Raw genomic sequence first — 21,766 nt, 5'->3', positions numbered from 1 at the left:
AGACAAGCTGTCTTCATCAGGGTATCATTTGTTTTCGCTGAAAGTAATTAAAAGGAAGCCTCATTGTTTAAAAAAATATTAAAAATACAGTTCAGTCTACAGTAGCTGTTTTTGTAGTGGCACCTGTTGTCTGTCTCTTGGATCAGTACCCATTTGAATTCTGTCGACACTTACGGTTGTAAAATACTTCTTATTAGAAGATTTCCATAAATGGTGATAAGCTAAATAGTTTTTCTGAGTGATCTCCAAGCAGTGTAATGACTCTGAGACCCTGTGTAATGTTTATCCAGAGACCAGAGCATGACCCTGTGACACGCAGCACAGTGGTGGGAGCCTTGTGAGCCGTTTGGCAGTCACATGCTACAGCTGGTTCTATTCTAAGGCAGTGGTTTCCAAACTGTGGCGCGTGCAAAATTGCACACGGGTACAATTTCAAATTGTCATCAGGTTTCCTCTTGTCATGTCAGTCATTGCATATGTTAAAGCAGTGATCACCAACCTTTTCTGACCTAAGATCACTTTAGCAGTCAAAAAGCAAGCAGAGAACTACCGCAAATATATTTTAAGTCATGTTTTGACTGAAATCAGGTTGATGTAAACCTTTTTTTATTTTTCACAGCATATTGGCTATATGCCTGGCCTGCCAATATTGTTCCTCTCAGACCAAGTTCTATTTCAAAACTCAAAATTTGATAACAAAATAAACAAGATGGTGTGACACTTGCGAGGCATAGCTGGGCATAAATTAAAATGGTCATGGTACTTTCAAAATAACTGAACTCTTGACAAAATCTAAATCAAATTATGAAGTCAGTGGACTTCAGGTCAGAAAGTCGGAGCTCTAGAAAGATGCCCAAGTTTCCGAGTTGGATGACCGTTCAAAAGTCGTAAGTCTGACATTTCAGGGTTTCCAGTTGTTTTGAACATTGCATTAGTCTCAGCAGAGGGAGAGAGAGTGCAGCAGAGATGGTCTGTCTCTCACGGTCTCTGCTCTTTCCTTCCTTTCCTCTAGTGAGGCTGACCAGAGAGGGGACACAGTCTTCGACCGAATGGCGAAACTCAAGTCGCACTGCATCTGCCTCTGGGGGGGGGGGGATTAATGTTGTTGGTATGACCAGAGAAAGTGAAAAATTCCTCTATTAAAATAGACATGATGAGCTGCTAATAAAAATGCAGGACTATCGATACACTTGGCTACTCATTCATTGCAACTGCAGCGCGATTGGAAGTACAGAAAACCGTGTTTTGTAATAGTGTTGACAATACTGAATTAAACTTAGACATGAACTCATAAAAACATCTCTTTGCTGTATTCTTTGAAAGTCTCTTGTCATGGTTTTAAAAGTTAATAAATCTCACATAGGCTAGTATCAAACTTTGATGTGGCCGGGGTCATGGAAGCTGTAGGTAGGCATGGTGATTTGAGCTATACGATTGGCCAGCGCAGTAGGCGTACTCGATTTTAGCCAGAGATCTTCCGGTCCAGAATTGTCTTTTCAGACAAATAAAATGGTTCAAAATGGGAACACTTTGTCTACCGGTGCGCCGAGCTTCTGAATCAAGTGCACCTACCGCCAACGGCGCAACACTGGATTTTTTAAAAAGGACTGCAAGCCTTTCTGCCTTCAGCAAAATTCGCTGCACCAAATGACAATGTGTAGAATTGCAGGAAATTAGCTTTAAATCTGCTACATTTTTCTCTCAACCAACAAGAGGGGTGTGAACAGTTTGTCATGAACTGTGCTTGTCCATAGAAATAGACTGGGTGTGGGATGTTCCCCAATGCTGGTTGGGGGGCCTGAGTGAAAGTTTAGGAACCCCTGCTCTAAGGAAGGACTAATGCTCATTTTGTCACACTCTCAAAGCCTGACAACTTCACACTTACAGCTGGGGAAACTCGGTCCCTGAGATTTGTGTGTGGGTCATGTGTGAATGAGTCATGCTGTGTCTTATGCTGTGTCTTATGCTGTGTCTTACCCTGTCCCCTTTCTCCATTTTCCCCCCATTGCAGTGACTGTGTGTGAGCCTACTGCCATGTCCACAGCCATGGACCCCCCCAGGGAAGTCAGCTACCCGCAGTCATCCTGTGGAACCGGGGACAGCGTCGCCTCACTTGATGACGTCGCAGTGGATTTCATAGCCAAGTACGTACCTAGACTGAAACCATTATCTGGTTTGATTGCGTGACTCTTGTTTGGACTTGATCGAAAGGCTCTCGTCACATGGGAATGATGCGATCTGATAGTGACAGGGTGCAGGTCATTGGGTAGCTGACTTCCCTATCTTAACACCCCCACATCAAATGACTTCTTAGACATATTTGACCTACTTCATTCAGCACAATCCTTACACTTTGTCATGTCAACATTGTAAACTGGTTTCGAAACAATTTGCTGTCAGTTAACAAGACCCATGCTGTGTTCAAATACTCATTCTAACTGCACTGACTACTATTTGTGATGTGAATTGAGTATAAAGTATGCTTGTTGGTCATAGTCAGTATGCCAAAAGTTCCCGGATGACGTACAAAATTCGCCAAAATATGACGTATACATGCAGTGGACACGATTTCTGTGCTTTTAGGTCCCAAAATGCAATTCTTCCAAAAATGGGCATGGCTTCATAACTTTTCAGATGAAGAAAAAATAAAATGTTTAAATGTAATACATTTTCGAATAACACGTAACTTATGTTGGCTGACAACCGCATAGCATTACAGCAGTATGCACCTAACGTTAGTTGGCTACTAATACATCAAACTTGCCAGGCAGTATATTAACTACCCAACGTTGATTGACTTGAGAACCCCTTGCCAACAGCCAATGAAATTGCAGGGCGCCAAATACAAATCAACAGATCTCATAAATCAAATTTCTCAAACGTACAAGTATTAGGCACCATTTTAAAGATAAAATTCTCATTAAGCTCTCTAGGGTATGTGGGACGCTAGCGTCCCACCTGACCAACATCCAGTGAGATAACAGAGCGCCAAATACAGAAATACTCACTATAAAAATTCAGAAAAGATACAACTATTTTACATGTGTTTAAAGATCAACGTCTTGTGAATCCAACCACTGCGTCAGATTTAAAAAATGCTTTACGATGAAAGCATACCTTAGCCCAGTAGACAAATCATTACAAACAGTAACCAGCCAAGTAGAAGAGTTACACAAGTCAGAAATGGAGATCAAATGAATCACTTACCTTTGATGATCTTCATATAATTGCACTCAAGACATTAATTTATTCAATAAATGTTCCTTTTGTTCGATAAAGTCTGTCTTTTTATATCCGAAAACCTCCGTTTTTGTTCTCGTTTTCTTCAGTAATCCACAGGCTCAAACGCAGTCACAACAGGCAGACAAAGTCCAAATTGTATCCGTAAAGTTCATAGAAACATGTCAAACGATGTTTATTCAATCCTCGGGTTGTTTTTAGCCTAAATAATCGATAATATTTCAACCGGACAATAACGTCGCCGATATTAAAGGTAAACAAGAAAGGCACTCTCTCGGTCGCGCGCATGAAAAAGCTCTGTGACACGGCAGGGTCACTCATTCAGACTGCTCTTACTCACTCATTTTCTAAAGACTGTTGACATCTAGTGGAAAGCATAGGAACTGCAATTTGAGTCAGAAATCAATGGATACTGTAATGGCATTGAATAGAAAACTACAACCACAACAAAAAATCCAACTTCCTGAGTGGATTTTTCTCACGTTTTCACCTGCCAAATCATTTGTTATACTTGCAGACATTATTTTAACAGTTTTGGAAACTTTTGTGTTTTCTATCCAAATCTACTCATTATATGCATATCTTATCTTCTGGGCCTGAGTAGAAGGCAGTTTAATTTGGGCACGTTTTTCATCCAAAATTCCAAATGCTGCCCCCTACACTAGAGAAGTTAAACTAGAGGTTGCATAGCAACAGCATCAACTTCCGGTAGACAGGCGACGCTCTTGTACGCTCAACTGAAAGGATACCATTCGTTTCCAGTATACTAAAATGAACTAATAATATGTAGTATACAGTGTTAGTGTGGGTATTTGAGCACAGCTAGATTCTTTATCTTCTGACACTGAAAAGCTTCCATCTTTAGACATGACCGTGGAATACAGTAGGACAGGACCGGGAATCCACTTAACATTATTTATAACTTCTTTCCCCTCAGTGAGTCATCAGAGGAGTCAGCTGGTGAGCGGGAAGAGGAGATTGGGGCCAACACTGAGCTCACCAACAAACTCACAGACATCCTTACTGAACAGCCCACACACACAGAGACTGGTGAGCGCATATATATTGATTACACACATTTACATGGCAAACACCACAAGGAGAACATTTTAGAAAGGGCACAAATAAATGTAGGAAACTGGCTTACAACTGTTAGCGCCTACACAAACTGATTCACACACACTCTTGTACATTGATTTTGAGGTTGACCAAATGAATTGTCCCCTTTTTGAATTTTGAGGAAATGGGCCAAAGGGAAGTGGGGTCCCAAACTTCCCTTTCCTGTTTCTGGCCAAGAACATTCAGTCATCAACATTCCTAATGCCCTAATTATGCAGCCTAACACCAGGCCACATGATCCTACGCTTCTCTGTTGCTATTTCAGTTTTATACTTCTTTGAAAGGCTCCAAAATATTGGCAGGGATTATCTATAGTTTGTCTTATCATGGTGACCTTTCAATTGTTTTTATTAAAACCTCTTATGGCTGGGGGGCAGTATTGAGTAGCTTGGATAAGGTGCCTGGAGTAAACTGCCTGCTACTCAGGCCCAGAAGCGAAGATATGCATATTATTAGTAGATGTGGATAGAAAACACTGAGATTTCTAAAACTGTTTGATGTCTGTGAGTATAACAGAACTCATATGGCCTGAGAAAAAATCCAACCAGGAAGTGGGAAATCTGAGGTTTGTAGTTTTTCAACTCATTGCCTATCGAATATACAGTGTCTATGGGGTCATTATGCACTTCCTAAGGCTTCCACTAAATGTCAACAGTAATTTAGAACCTTGTTTAAGGCGTCTACTATGAACGAGGGGGGAATGAGAGCTCTTTCAATCAGGTGTCCGCCATGAGCTGATCATTTGCGCTCCCGTGAGAGGTAGCTGCGTTCCTTTTAATTTCTAAAGACAAAGGAAATCTCCGGTTGGAACATTATTGAAGATTTATGTTAACATCCTAAAGATTGATTCTATACATTCGTTTGACATGTTTCTACGGACTGTAACGGAACCTTTTGACTTTTCGTCTGGACCTAGTGATCGCGCCTCAATGATTTGGATTTGTGAACTAAATGCGAGAACAAGGAGGTATTTGGACATAAATGATAGACTGTATGGAACAAAACAAACATTTATTGTGGAACTGGGATTCCTGGGAATGCATTCTGATGATCATCAACTTTTATTTATATAGCCCTTCGTACATCAGCTGATATCTATATGCTGTACAGAAACCCAGCCTAAAACCCCAAACAGCAAGCAATGCAGATGTAGAAGCACGGTGGCTAGGAAAAACTCACTAGAAAGGCCAAAACCTAGGAAGAAACCTAGAGGAGCCAGGCTATGAGGGGTGGCCAGTCCTCTTCTGGCTGTGCCGGTTGGAGATTATAACAGAACATGGCCAAGATGTTCAAATGTTCATAAATGACCAGCATGATATACCATGCATAATATACCAGCAAGTCAACACCTCAGGAGTAAATGTCAGTTCGCTTTTCATAGCCGATCATTAAGAGTATCTCTACCACTTCTACTGTCTCTAGAGAGTTGAACACCGCAAGTCTGGGACAGGTAGCACGTCCGGTGAATAGGTCAGGATTCCACAGCCGCAGGCAGAACAGTTGAAACTGGAGCAGCAGCACAGCCAGATTGACTGGGGACAGCATGCCAGGTAGTCCTGAGGCATGGTCCGAGGGTTCAGGTCCTCATTAGAGAGAGCATACTTAAATTCACACAGGACACCGGATAAGACAGGAGAAGTACTCCAGATATAACAAACTGACCCTAGCCCCCCGACACAAACTACTGTAGCATAAATACTGGAGGCTGAGACAGGAGGGGTCAGGAGACACTGTGGCCCCATCCGATGATACCCCCGGACAGGGCCAAACAGGAAGGATATAACCCCACCCACTTTGCCAAAGCACAGCCCCCACACCACTAGAGGGATATCTTCAACCACCAACTTACCATCCTGAGACAAGGCCGAGTATAGCCCACAATGATCTCCGTCACGGCACAACCGAAGGGGGGCGCCAACCCAGACAGGAAGATCACATCAGTGACTCAACCCACCCAAGTGACGCACCCCTCCTAGGGACGGCATGAAAGAGCACCAATAAGCCAGTGACTCAGCCCCTGTAATAGGGTTTGAGGCAGAGAATCCCAGTGGAACGAGGGGAACCGGCCAGACAGAGACGGCAAGGGCGATTCGTTACTCCAGAGCCTTTCCGTTCACCTTCACACTCCTGGGCCAGACTACACTCAATCATATGACCCACCGAAGAGATGAGTCTTCAGTAAAGACTTAGAGGTTGAGACCGAGTCTGCATCTCTCAAATGGGTAGGCAGACCATTCAATAAAAATGGAGCTGTATAGGAGAAAGCCCTGCCTCCAGCTGTTTGCTTAGAAATTCTAGGGACAATTAGGAGGCCTGCGTCTTGTGACCGTAGCGTACGTGTAGGTATGTACAGCAGGACCAAATCAGAGAGAGGTAGGAGCAAGCCCATGTAATGCTTTGTAGGTTAGCAGTAAAACCTTGAAATCAGCCCTTGCCTTAACAGGAAACCAGTGTAGGGAGGCTAGCACTGGAGTAATATGATCGCGTTTTTTGGTTCTAGTCAGGATTCTAGCAGCCGTATTTAGCATTAACTGAAGTTTATTTAGTGCTTTATCCAGGTAGCCGGAAAGTAGAGCATTGCAGTAGTCTAACCTAAAGTAACAAAAGCATGGATTAATTTTTCTGCATTTTTTTGGACAGAGTTTCTGATTTTTGCAATGTTACGTAGATGGAAAAAAGCTTTCCTTGAAACAGTCTTGATATGTTCGTCAAAGGAGAGATCAGGGTCCAGAGTAACGCCGAGGTCCTTCAGTTTTATTTTAGACGACTGTACAACCATCAAGATTAATTGTCAGATTCAACAGACGATCTTTGTTTCTTGGGACCGAGAACAAGCATCTCTGTTTTGCCCAAGTTTAAAAGTAGAAAGTTTGCAGCCATCCACTTCCTTATGTCTGAAACACAGGCTTTTAGCGAGGGAAATTTCGGGGCATCACCATGTTTCATTGAAATGTACAGCTGTGTGTCATCTGCGTAGCAGTGAAAGTTAACATTATGTTTTCGAATGACATCCCCAAGAGGTAAAATATATAGTGAAAACAATAGTGGTCCAAAAACGGAACCTTGAGGAACACCGAAATGTGCAGTTGATTTGTCAGAGGACAAACCGTTCAGAGACAAACTGATATCTTTCCGACAGATAAGAGATAAACCAGGCCAGAACTTGTCGGTGTAGACCAATTTGGGTTTCCAATTTCTCCAAAAGAATGTGGTGATCGATGGTATCAAAAGCAACACTAAGGGCTAGGAGCACGAGGACAGATGCAGAGCCCCGGTCTGATGCCATTAAAAGGTCATTTACCACCAGTGCAGTGTCAGTGCTATGATGGAGTCTAAAACCAGACTGAAGCATTTCGTATACATTGTTTGTCTTCAGGAAGGCAGTGAGTTGCTGCGCAACACCTTTTTCTAAAAGTTTTGTGAGGAATGGAAGATTCGATTATAGGCCGATTTTTTTTTTTTCTTTTTTTTCTCTCCTGGGTCAAAGTTAGACTTTTTCAAGAGGCTTTGTTACTGCCACTTCCAGTGAGTTTGGTACACATCCGGTGGATCGAGAGTCTTTTATTATGTTCGACATAGGAGGGCCAAGCACAGGAAGCAGCTCTTTCAGTAGTTTAGTTGTAATAGGGTCCAGTATGCAGCTTGAAGGTTTAGAGGCCATGATTATTTTCATCATTGTGTCAAGAGATATAGTACTAAAACACTTGCGTGTCTCTCTTGATCCTAGGTCCTGGCAGAGTTATGCAGACTCAGGACAACTGAGCTTTGGAGGAATACGCCGATTTAAAGAGGAGTCTAATTTGCTTTCTAATAATCATGATCTTTTCCTCAAAGAAGTTCATGAATTTATTACTGCTGAAGTAAAAAGCCATCCTCACTTTGGGAATGCTGCTTTTTAGTTAGCTTTGCGACAGTATCAAAATAAATTTTGATTGTTCTTATTTTCCTCGATTAAGTTGGAAGAATAGGATGATCGAGCAGCAGTGAGGGCTCTTCGATACTGCACGGTATAGTCTTTCCAAGCTAGTTGGAAGACTTCCAGTTTGGTGCAAGGTTAAATTGAGTTCCTTAGTTAGGTGGTTAATGATTTTTGTCCTCTGACGTCCTTGGGTAGGCAGAGGGAGTCTGGAAGGGCATCAAGGAGTCTTTGTGTTGTCTGTGAATTTATAGCACGACTAGTGAATATTTATAATGCTATTTCTGACTTCTGTTGACTCCACAACATGGCAGGTATCTGTATGGCTTGTTTTTGTGTTTGAGCGCTGTACTCAGATTATTACATGGTGTGCTTTTTTCCGTAAAGCTTTTTTGAAATCTGACACACCGGTTGCATTAACTTCTTTTGGGAACCCCTCGACAACATTCCGCTGAAAAAGCAGAGAGCGAAATTCAAAAATATATTGAAATATGTAACTTTCATACATTCACAAGTGCAATACACCAAATTAAAGCTTAACTTCTTGTTAATCTACCCATCGTGTCCGATTCTTAAAAAGACTACAGTGAAAGCACACCATATGATTGTTAGGTCAGTGCCTAGTCAGAAAAACACACACAGCCATATTCCAGCCAAAGAGAGGAGTCACAAAAAGCAGAAATAGAGAAAATTAATCACTAACCTTTGATCTTCATCAGATGGCACTCGTAGGACTTCATGTTACACAATACATGTGTGTTTTGTTCGATAAAGTTCATATTTATATCCAAAAATCTGTTTACATTGGCACTTTATAGTCAGTAATGTTGTTCCTCGAAAACATCAAGCACATTTTTCAGAGAGCCACATCAATTTACAGAAATACTTATAATAAACATTAAAAGACAACTATTATGCACAGAATTATAGATATACTTCTCCTTAATGCAACCACTGTCAGATTTCAAAAAAGCTTTACGGAAAAAGCAAACCATGGAATCTGAGTACAGCGCTCAGACACACAAACAAGCCATGCAGATACCCGTCATGTGGTGGAGTCAGAAATAGCGTTATAAATATTCACTTACCTTTGACGATCTTCATCAGAATGCACTCCCAGGAATCCCAGTTCCAGAATACATTTTTGTTTTGTTCGATAAGTCCATTTATGTCCAAATACCTCCTTTTGTTCGCCTGTTTGGTAAACAAATCCAAACTCACGAGGTGCGGGCAAGTCCAGGCGAAAGTTCAGACAAAGTTCAAAAAATTATATTACAGTTTGTAGAAATATGTCAAACGATGTATAGAATCAATCTTTAGGATGTTTTTAACAAATCTTCAATAATGTTCCAACCAGAGAATTCCTTTGTCTTTAGAATTGCAATGGAACGCAAGTCGCTCTAACGTGTGCGCGCGTGATCAGCTCATGGCACTCTGGCAGGCCTCTGGTTGATTCAGCACTCATTCGCCCCCAATTCACAGTAGAAGCCTCAAACAACGTTCTAAAGACTGTTGACATCTAGTGGAAGCCATAGGAAGTGCAATATGACAACCATAGACATTGTATATTTGATAGGCAATGAGTTGAAAAACTACAAACCTCAGATTTCCCACTTCCTGGTTGGATTTTTCTCAGGTTTTTGCCTGCCATGAGTTCTGTTATACTCACAGACATCATTCAAACAGTTTTAGAAACTTCAGTGTTTTCTATCCAAATCTACTAATAATATGCATATCTTTGCTTCTGGGCCTGAGTTAGCAGGCAGTTTACTCCGGACACCTTATTCATCCAAGCTACTCAATACTGCCCCCCAGCCATAAGGGGTTTTAATAAAAAACAATTGAAAGGTCATCATGACAAAACTGGAACTATAGATAATCCCTGCCAATATTTTGAAGCCTTTTAAAGAAGTATCAAACTGAAATAGCAACAGAGAAGTGTAGGATCATGTGGCCTGGTGTTAGGCTGACCATAGAGCACTGTGTTGTCTACGGTCAACAGCACAAAGCTGTGGGTGGAACCTTCTTGGAGTTCAGTGGGGACTGTTTATGACCAAATACTTCTTTAGTCAATAGCCACGCATGGCCATGGTACCAGCCTCAGCCAAATCCTCATGGTACTGCACTTCAGGTGGATGGAAGAGGAATCCCCACTGATTTAAGAGCAACAGTGTTTACTGACCAACTGACAAATCAGAACACTTTGAAATGTGAATTTATTTATTTGAAATTTGTGAATACCTTCAGGATGGGGTTTTCTAAATGCCAGAGTACACCTAATAAATATAGTTTCCATATCTTCGCTTCTGGGCCTGAGTAGCAGGCAGTTTTCTCCGGGCACGCTTTTCATCCGAATGTAAAAATGCTGCCCCTATCCCATCTTTTATCAATGTTTATTAAGACTATTTATGTAAATTGATGTGGCTCTCTGCAAAGTCACATGTTTTGGAACTACTGAACATAACACGCCAATGTAAAATGAGATTTTTGGATATAAATATGAACTTTATAGAACAAAACATACATGTATTGTGTAACATGAAGTCCTATTGGTGTCAACTGATGAAGATCATCAACGTTTAGTGATTAATTTTTATCTCTTTCTGCTTTTTGTGACTCCTCTAATTGCCTGGAAAATGGCATCGTTTTTTTTCTGTGACCTAACATAATAATTTGGCGTGCTTTCATCGTAAAGCCTTTTTGAAATCGGACACTGGTGGGATTAACAAGTTTATCTTTAAAATGGTGTAAAATACTTGTATGTTTGAGGAATTTTAATAATGAGATTTCTGTTTGTATTTGGCGCACTGCACTTTCACTGGCTGTTGTCATATCGATCCCGGTAGTGGGATTTCAGCCGTAAGGCCAAAACGCTAATAGTACTTGGTGAGTTATAGCTTAGTCTCTCTATAGTTTCTCTGGCTAACCTAGCGTAGCAGGCTTAAAATAATTACTTTATGCAATGCAGTGTTTCATATATGTGGACACCCCTTCAAATGAGTTGGTTTCAGCTATTTCAGCCACACCCGTTGCTGACAGGTGTGTAAAATCGAGCACACAGCCATGCAATCGCCATAGACAAACGTTGGCAGTAGAATGGCCCCTACTGAAGAGCTCCGACTTTCAACGTGGCACAATCATAGGATGCCACCTTTCCGATTGCCGAGTGCTGAAGCACGTAGAGAGGAAACATCATCTGTCCTCTGCAACACTCACTACTGATTTCCAAACTGCCTCTAGAATTAACGTCAGCACAATAACTCTTCGTCAGGAGCTTCATGAAATGGGTCTCCATGGCCGAGCAGCCGCACACAAGCCTAAGATCACCATGCGCAATGCCAAGTGTCGGCTGGAGTGTGTAAAGCTCGCTGCTATTGGACTCTGGAGCAGTGGAAACTTGTTCTCTGGAGTTAAAAATCCTGCTTCACAATCTGGCAGTCCCACAGATGACTCTGGGTTTGGCGGATGCCAGGAGAACAGTACCTGCTCAAATACATAGTGCCAACTAAAGTTTGGTTGGACGAGCAATAATGGTCTGGGGATGTTTTTCATGGTTTGGGCTAGGTTACTTGTTTCTAGTGAAGGGAAATTTTAACGCTATAGCATACAATGATATTCTAGACAATTCTGTGCTTCCAACTTCTTGGCAACAGTTTGGGGAAGGCCTTTTCCTGTTTCAGCATGACAAAGTGAGGTCCGTACAGAAATGGTTTGTCAAGATCGGAGTGGAAGAACTTGACTGGCCTGCACAGAGCCCTGACCTCAACCCCATCAAACACCTTTGGGATGAATTGGACCGCAGACTGCGTGCAAGGCCTAATCACCCAACATCAGTGCCCAACCTCATGAATGGAAGCAAATGCCTGCTGCTATGTTCCAACATCTAGTGGAAAGCCTTCCCAGAAGAGTGGAGGCTTTAGCAGCAAATGGGGGACCAACGCCATATTAATGTCCAATGATTTTGGAATGAGATGTGTTTTGGCCATGTATACTGACAAAAATATAAATGCAACCATTTTAAAGATTTTAGAGTTCATGTAAGGAAATCAGTCAATTGAAATAAATAAATTAGGCCCATGACTGGGAATACAGATATGCATGTTTTGGTCACAGATACCGTTAAAAAGAAATGTAGGGGTGTGGCTCAGAACCAGTTAGTATCTGGTGTGACCACCATTTGCATCATGGGGTGGCAGGGTAGCCTAGTGGTTTGAGCGTTGGACTAGTAACCGAAAGGTTGCAAGTTCAAATCCCAGAGCTGACAAGGTTCAAATCTGTCGTTCTGCCCCTGAACAGGCAGGTAACCCACTGTTCCATAATTCCTAGGCTGTCATTGAAAATAAGAATTTGTTCTTAACTGACTTGCCTAGTTAAATAAAGGTAAAGGCTCTTCGCATAGAGTTGATCAGGCTGTTGATTGTGACCTGTGGTGTGTTGTCCCACTCTTCAATGGTTGTGCAAAGTTGCTGGATGTTGGCGGGAACTAAAACACGATGTCATACACTACCATTCAAAAGGTCACTTAGAAATGTCCTTGTTTTCCATGAAAACATACATGAAATTAGTTGCAAAATGAATAGGAAATATAGTCAAGACATTGACAAGATAATGATTTTTTAATTAAAATAATTGTCCTTCAAACTTTGCTTTTGTCAAAGAATCCTCCATTTGCAGCAATTACAGCCTTGCAGACCTTTTGCATTCTAATTGTCAACTTGTTGAGGTAATCTGAAGAGATTTCACCCCATGCTTCCTGAAGCACCTCCCACAAGTTGGATTGACTTGATGGGCACTTCTTACGTCCCATAGGGTTGAGAGCCGGTGACTGTGCTGGCCACTCCATTATAGACCAAATACCAGCTGACTACTTCTTCCCTAAATAGTTATTGCGTAGTTTGGAGCTGTGCTTTGGGTCATTGTCCTGTTGTAGGAGGAAATTGGCTCCAATTAAGCACCATCCACAGGGTATGGAATTGCAAAATGGAGTGATAGCCTTCCTTCCTTCAAGATCCTTTTCACTCTGTACAAATCTCCCACTTTACCACCATCAAAGCACCCCCAGACCAACACATTGCCTCCACCATGCTTGACGGATGGCGTCAAGCACTCCTCCATCTTCATTTTTTAAAATCCGTCTCACGAATGTTGTTCTTTGATCTGAACACCTCAAACTTAGATTTGTCTGTCCATAACATTTTTTTCCAGTCTTCCTCTGTCCAGTGTCGGTGTTCTTTTTCCTATCTCAGTCTTGTATTTTTGTAGGCCAGTCTGAGATATTGCTTTTTCTTTGCAAGTATGCCTAGGAGGCCAGTATGCTGGAGTCGCCTCTTCACTGTTGATGTTGAGACTGCTGTTTTGCGGGTACTCTTTAATGAAGCTGCCAGTTGAGGACTTGTGAGGAGTCTTTCTCAAACGAGACACACTAATGTACTTGTCCTCTTGCTCAGTTGTGCACCCGGGCCTCCCACTCTTTCTATTCTGGTTGGGGCCAGTTTGCGCTGTTCTGTGAAGGGGGTAGTACACAGCTTTGTACAAGATCTTCAGTTTCTTGGCAATTTCTCGCATGGAATAGCCTTAATTTCTCAGAACAATTATAGACTGAGTTTCAGAAGGAAGTTATTTGTTTCTGGCCAGCTGAGCCTGTAATCAAACCCACAAATGCTCCTTTTTAATTACTTGTTACTTTTATCTCTTATTCTAATTTGCATTTTTTTTTAACTGCACTGTCGTTTAGGGGCTCGTAAGGAAGTGTTTCACTGTAAGGTCTACACCTGTTGTGTTCGGCGCATGTGACTAATAAAATGTGATGCTCCAGTTACTTAACTAGTCTAAAGACAGTTTTAGTGCTTCTTTAATCAGAAACAGTTTTCAGCTGTGCTAACATAATTGCAAAAGGGTTTTCTAATGATCAATTAGCTATTCCAAGTTTATAATTTTAAAAGGCTAACACGATGTGCCATTGGATCACAGGAGGTGATGGTTGCTGATAATGGGCCTTTGTACTCCTATGTAGATATTCCATTAAAAAGCAGCCATTTCCAGCTACAATAGTAGGCAACATTAACAATGTCTACACTTTATTTTTGATCAATTTGATGTCATTTTAATGGACACATATTTGCTTTTCTTTCAAAAACAAGGACATTCCTAGGTGACCCCAAACTTTTTGAACGGTAGTGTACACGTCGATCCAGAGCATCCCAAACATGCACAATGAGGGACATGTCTGAGTAAGCATGGCATTCCAGGAATTGTGTACAGGTCCTTACAACATGGAGCCGTGCATTGTCATGCTGAACACATGAGGCGATGGCGGCAGATGAATTGCACAACAATGGGCCTCATGATCTCATGGTATCTGTGCACTCAAAATGCCATCAATAAAATGCAATTAAGTTAGTTGTCTGTAGCTTATGCCTGCCCATACCATAACCCCACCGCCACCATTGGGCACTCTGTTCACAACGAAAGACGTCAGGAAAACTCTCGCCCACATGACACCATACATGTGGTCTGCGGTTGTGAGACCGGTTGGATGTGCTGCCAAATTCTCTAAAACCACTTTGGAGGCAGATTTATAGTAGAGAAATTAACGTTCAGTTCTTTGGCAACAGCTCTTATGGATATTCCTGCAGTCAGCATGCCAATTGCACGCTTCCTCCAGACGTCTGTGGTGTTGTGGCAAAACTGCTTATTTTATTGGCCTTTTTATTGTCCCCAGCACAAGGTGTACATGTGTAAGGATCATGCTTTTTATCATGTTTTAAGCTTCTTGAGATGCCACACCTGTCATGTGGATGGATTATCTTGCCAAAGGAGAATTGATCACTAACAGGGATGTAAAGAAATTTGTTCACAAAATTTGAGAAATAAGCTTGTGAGTATGGAACATTTCTGGGATTTATTTCAGCTCATGAAACATTGGACTAAAACTTAACAAAAATATGAACAAAACATGTAAAGTGTAGATCCCCTACAAGAAGAGAACTGTCAATGTTCTCTTCTGCAATGTTCAACCAATCCAATAAATGTGGAATAAGAGTTGAGATGGCGCGTCATCTTGTTAATATCCAAAAGCGGAAGTCGCATGACGAGGCCATTTCCCCTGAAAACCGGAATATCCGTTGAGGACTCTGCAGAGGCTCGGGTTTCTGGCTAATGGGCCCCCATTTTTAAAAAATAACCGGCTATAATATTTTTTTACAGAATTAACTATTGAACAGGACCGTTTAAACTAGCTCTGAGAGGTTCACAGTTCAGTCTCCTGCCCTGTTAGTCCCTACTAGTGGGAGCTCTCCTTGTGGGCTGCCAATGCGGCTATTGGGATCCCCTGTCTGGCCCTCCCTTGTTTTGTCTGGTGTTGGGCAGATTGGTGTCTCATACTGGGCCTGGTGTGTGTGTGTGTGTGTGTGTGTGTGTGTGTGTGTGTGTGTGTGTGTGTGTGTGTGTGTGTGTGTGTTTGTTTACTGGCAGAAACTGCGGGCCAGGACAGGGTCAGCACAACCCACTGCCTCTGGCTCTCCACCAACACTGCAGCAGTCCTCGTGTTCCCTTCACCAACAGTGGAGGGAACACGAGGACAAACAAATGCCTTCTGGGATTTAAGACCAGAAGTCAGAGCAGCCTCCCTCATATCCATAAAGCTAATTTCTGTGATTGTCTGTGTAAGCAGCAGGCATGCCATTCAAAGTGATTGGTTGGACTTCCTCATAGGGTTTGGGAGCCGTTTGACAGATTGATTTGCCTGCGTGTGCAGACTGGGCATTTATGCCCATCACCAATGTTCTCTCTAAGCTGCGAGTGCTTACAAAACGTGTACATTTTCTAGCAATATTTGAAAAGTGAGTCAGGTGAACAGCTTTTATGTCTTAAATGCCTACATTATGATTAAATAGCCACGGCAGCCTACTAAGTTGACTGCCTTTAAACAGCTTGGAAAATTCCAGGAAATTATGTCATGGCTTTAGAAGCATCTGACAGGCTAATTGACGACATTTCAGTCATTTGGAGGTGTACCCGTGGATGTATTTCGAGGCCTACCTTCAAACTCAGTGCCTCTTTGCTTGACATCATAGGAAAATCAAAAGAAATCAGCCAAGACCTCAGAAAAAAATGTAGACCTCCATGTCTAGTTATTTATTGGGAGCAATTTCCAAACTCTTGAAGGTACCACGTTCATCTGTACAAACAATAGTACGCAAGTATAAGTACCATGGGACCACACAGCCGTCATACCGCTCAGGAAGGAGACGCGTTCTGTCTCAGAGATTAACGCACTTTGGTGCGTAAAGTGAAAATCAATCCCAGAACAGCAGCAAAGGTCCTTGTGAAGATGCTGGAGGAAACGGTTACAAAAGTATCTATATCCACAGTAAAACGAGTCCTATATCGATATAACCTGAAAGGTCGCTCAGCAAGGAAGAGCCACTGCTTCAAAACTTCCATTTAAAAAAGCCAGACTACGGTTTGGAACTGCACATGGGGACGAAGATTGTACTTTTGGAGAAATGTCCTCTTCTCTGATGAAACAAAAATAGAACTGTTTGGCCATAATAACCATCGTTATGTTTGGATGGGGAGGCTTGCAAGCCGAAGAACACCATTCCAACCGTGAAGCATGGGGGTGGCAGCATCATGTTGTGGGGGTGCTTTGCTGCAGGAGGGACTGGTGCACTTTACAAAATAGAACAGCTTTTATGTCTTAAAATGGGGCAGTGTTTTATTTTGGCAAAGGCTTGAATAAGCTAAGCTGCCAATTGCAAGGGGTAGCACTTTTTTTTGTCTGCATCTTGGTAATAATGCATTTTATTTTGTAAAGTAGTTCTTTGCATCCAACACAATACATTGTCTGTCACCACCGTATCTGAGTGGCTAAACAGGTTCATGTCGAGCCCTGCATTTGTTTTTAAATGCCTACATTATGATCAAATAGCCATGGCAGCCTACTTTGCCACTGTTAAAATTAACTTAGTCGGTACAGCCTCAGTGTTCACTGAGTTTTCACATCTAAAGTTTGCATTCAGCAGACCTGAAATATGCTCAGTGTCAGAAAAAAAAGGATGAATCATTGCCCATCAACATAACTAAACAGTCCGGAAAGGGAAATGTCCCTCTTTTCTAAGGTGCAATCAAACGTGAGTCTAGACAATGCTCTCAAATCAAACACGCCTTTCATTCGCCTTCTCAGTTGATTTTCTATGGTTTAAAAAAACTAAACCTCTCTCCATCAGTGAGTGCCCAGCGACCAGACTCCCTGTCCCTGGCGATGGCTGAGCCAGAGCGGTGGACATCCAGGGGTGACGGGGAGGTGAATCTGCGGATGGGGGAGTTGGGCTTTGCAGCTGAGCCCCCAGTCACTGTAGACCAGATGTTTAAAACTGCAGTGGAGAGGTTTGGCAGCTACACCGCCCTGGGCTGGAAGGAGGGAGAACAGATGAAGACCATGAACTACCAGGAGTACTACCAGGCTTGCCGCACCGCTGCCAAGAGCTTCCTCAAGGTGAGACTAAACACACAGACCAACTGTACTTATGGAAATCAGACCATAACTGACACTTTACTGCTGTAAATGTGGATGTCAGAACAAAGTTGCAATAGAATACGGTAAGATAATGGTAGGAGTTGAGGGTTCCACACCGATAAGGGCTGTAAAGTATTATTATAAAACATTTTATTGGCGTAAGTGTCTCCTAGATTTCCAGTCACAACAAAGGCTTATAAATATCAGTTCCTAAAGTGAATTAAAGTATGAGAACAAGTTATTTTGGCAAGGCAACAATGTATCCTCAAACTAAATATGAAGCCAAAGCAAAAGAGAACCACTGGAGGATGTGGGCCCTTTTAGGAGGCTTTTGATAACTTCCCCTCTCACTGATCATAGTCCACTATCCTAACTTCAGACCAGTGTGTGTTTTAACCTTGTGGTGACTGCGTCACTGTCACCAGCATGCGTAGGATGAGATTAAATGTGGGAGGTAGAGGCAGTGTGCTGCTGGGGGCAACATCTAGATGCAGGCCACACTAGAGGGGCGATATGGACTAAAATCCATAACGATAAATTACCTGAATTAATGAGGTAAAGATGAATAGAACGATATGTTTATGTGCCCTACCATATATTTTTATTATCCTTTAAACTACTACTAGTTTGTTAATGGGACAATTGATGGCTACAAACATCAATCACCTATTTTATTTCCAAATTCACATTTCTCTAGTATATACTACTTATCGTGGTGAACGATATCAGCGAAATGCCTGCGATAAGTGATCGGTATGGTCGGTGTCGATTTAATTTTCGGTTTATCGTCCCAGGCCATGTTACTTATTGTGAAACTCCACATTATACACGAGTGAGGATTAGGACTGGCTCAGGGGAAGCCACACATACCCACATCTGAACCTGACTGCCTCCTACTTGGAGGGGGGGAGTCGTGCTACTCTGCATTGCCACGTAGGCAAGCAACTGTACATTTCTTGTATAAGTATCACGATGGTGTATTTTATTACTACTCCTGTTATAAAAGACCCTCTGTAGTCTATATTTGGCTTTGCTTCACCTTCCCCTTTATCTGAACTCTTATCCATAGAAAAATTAATATTAACAGGCATTGTATCTGTTATGTTCCTCTTTAGGTGGCAATTTGAGATCTATGTGTAGGTCTTTTTCTCATGCTGTGTTTGTGTCCACAGCTTGGCTTGGAGCGCTACCATGGGGTTGGCATTCTGGGCTTCAACTCTGCTGAGTGGTTCATCTCTGACATTGCTGCCATTATGGCTGGGTGAGTCTCTACACTTCTGTTCACTAGGGCGTCTGACACACTCCATGTCATGTTAGGGTGTGATGTACAGAATGTTCCCTTCTCACTGATCTACTGTAGCCCAGTCTATTTTGTGTAGCTAAGTGACTTATGTGACCAGAGCCAAAGACCTGAGATCAAAATCAAATCCAATGTTCTTCATCACATGCTTCGTAAACAGGTATGGACTATCGGTGAAATGCTTACTTACGGGACCTTCCCAATGATACAAAAAAGAAAATAGAGAAATATTTAAAATGCTTAATAGTAGTGTGTGTGTGTGTGTGTGTATACATTTGAAGTCGGAAGTTTACATACACTTAGGTTGGTGTCATTAAAACTCCTTTTACAACCACTCCACAAATTTCTTGTCCTAACCGACTTGCCAAAACTATAGTTTGGGAACATCTACTTTGTGCATGACACAAGTACTTTTTCCAACAATTGTTTAGTCAATTATAAAACCTCTTGAAACTCCCCATCCCGGTTTCGGGATCGTGACTAAAGCCTCAGACTCATTAGCATAACGCAACGTTAACGATTTCTGAAAATCGCAAATAAAATGAAAATAATGCACCTACTCTCAAGCTTAGCCTTTTCTTAACAACACAGTCATCTCATATTTTCAAAATATGCTTTTGAACCATAGCAATTCACTAATTTGTGTAAGAGTATGCTAAGCTAGCTTAGCATTTAGCACGCAACATTTTCACAAAAACCAGATAACCAAATAAATAAAATCATTTACCTTTGAAGAGCTTCGGATGTTTTCAATGAAGAGACTCTCAGTTACATAGCAAATGTGCAGTTTTTCCTGAAAGCGTCTTTGTGTAGGAGAAATCGCTCCGTTTTGTACATCACATTTGGCTACCGAAACGAACCGAAAATTCAGTCACCTACAACGTCAAACCTTTTACGAATTAACTCCATAATATCGACCGAAACATGGCAAACGTTGTTTGGAATCAATCCTCAAGTTGTTTTTTCACATATCTCTTCATTGATATATCGTTCGTGGAAGCCTGCTTTCTTCTCTGAATTCCATGGAAAAATACTTGCAGCTGAGTTTTGCGCACCAATTTCGGCGCAGGACACCGGGCGGACACCTGGTAAATGTGGTCTCTTATGGTCAATCTTCCAATGATATGCCTACAAATACGTCACAATGCTGCAGACACCTTGGGGAAAACGATAGAAAGGGCAGACTCACTCCTCTCGCATTCACAGCCATATAAGGAGACAATGGAAAACGGAGCCTCAAAAATCCTGCTCATTTCCTGGATGCCGTCTCATCTTGGTTTTGCCTGTAGCTCACGTTCTAGGGCACGCACAGAGAATATCTTTGCAGTTCTGGACACGTCAGAGTGTTTTCTTTCCAAAGATACCAATCATATACATAGTCGAGCATCTTTTTGTGACAAAATATTGCGCTTAAAACGGGCACGTCTTTTTATCCAAAAATGATATAGCGCCCCCAGAGTTTCAACAGGTTAAATAATATATCACAATTCCAGTGGGTCAGAAGTTCACATACACTAAGTTGATTGTGCCTTTAAACAGCTTGGAAAATTCCAGGAAATTATGTCATGGCTTTAGAAGCTTCTAACAGGCTAATTGACATTTCAGTCATTTGGAGGTGTACCCGTGGATGTATTTCAAGCCCTACCTTCAAACTTAGTGCCTCTTTGCTTAACATCATGGGAAAATCAAAAGTAATCAGCCAAGACCTCAGAAGAAGAAAAAAAATGTAGACCTCCATGTCTAGTTACTTATTGGGAGCAATTTCCCAACTCTTGAAAGTACCACATTCATCTGTACAAACAATAGTACGCAAGTATAAGCACCATGGGACCACACACCCGTCATACCGCTCAGGAAGGAGACGCGTTCTGTCTCAGAGATTAACGCACTTTGGTGCGGAAAGTGAAAATCAATCCCAGAACAGCAGCAAAGGACCTTGTGAAGATGCTGGGGGAAACGGGTACAAAAGTATCTATATCCACAGTAAAACGAGTCCTATATGGAAAATAACCTGAATGGTCGCACAGCAAGGAAGAAGCTACTGCTCCAAAACTTCCATTTAAAAAAAAAGCCAGACTACGGTTTGGAACTGCACATGGGGACGAAGCTGCAAGCTTGCAAGCTGAACGCCATTCCAACCGTGAAGCATGGGGGTGGCAGCATCATGTTGTGGGGGTGCTTTGCTGCAGGAGGGACTGGTGCACTTTACAAAATAGATGGCATCATAAGGCGGGAAAATTATGTGGATATATTGAAGCAACATCTCAAGACATCAGTCAGGAAGTTAAAGCTTGGTCGCAAATGGGTCTTCCAAATGGACAATGACCCCAAGCATACTTCCAAACATCACACCTGCGGGACAAGTGCAGGCTGATTGTCCTCGCAGTAGTAGACCACATGTAACAACACCTGCACAGGATCGGTACATCCGAACATCGCACCAGTTATCGCACCAGTTACACCAGGAACGCACAATCCCTCCATCAGTGTTCAGACTGTCCGCAATAGGCTGAGAGAGGCTGGATTGAGGGCTTGTTTTAAGACAGGTCCTCACCAGACATTGTCTATGGGCACAAACCCATCGTTGCTGGACCAGTCAGGACTGGCAGAAAGTGCTCTTTGACGAGTTGCGGTTTTGTCTCACTAGGGGTGATGGTCGGATTTGCGTTTA

At 42.2% G+C, this 21,766-nt stretch overlaps 1 protein-coding gene across 3 annotated transcripts in view; it reads left to right on the top strand.

Moving 5' to 3' along the window:
• LOC135556461 (long-chain-fatty-acid--CoA ligase ACSBG2-like) overlaps positions 1-21,766 on the top strand; it is a 54,347-nt gene that overhangs the window by 19,025 nt on the left and 13,556 nt on the right. For all 3 annotated transcript variants that reach the window (XM_064989688.1, XM_064989689.1, XM_064989687.1), the window contains exons 2-5: positions 2,012-2,144; positions 4,178-4,290; positions 17,506-17,774; positions 18,968-19,056. In XM_064989688.1, coding sequence (XP_064845760.1) covers positions 2,035-2,144; positions 4,178-4,290; positions 17,506-17,774; positions 18,968-19,056 — 581 coding nt within the window. In that variant the 5' untranslated portion in view covers positions 2,012-2,034. The remainder of the gene's footprint in view (positions 1-2,011; positions 2,145-4,177; positions 4,291-17,505; positions 17,775-18,967; positions 19,057-21,766) is intronic.

This window comes from Oncorhynchus masou, chromosome 15, assembly GCF_036934945.1.
Source record: "Oncorhynchus masou masou isolate Uvic2021 chromosome 15, UVic_Omas_1.1, whole genome shotgun sequence".
Classification (NCBI taxonomy): domain Eukaryota; kingdom Metazoa; phylum Chordata; class Actinopteri; order Salmoniformes; family Salmonidae; genus Oncorhynchus; species Oncorhynchus masou.
Note: the sequence above shows the minus strand (reverse complement) of the source record. Positions and strands in the feature narration are given on the sequence as shown.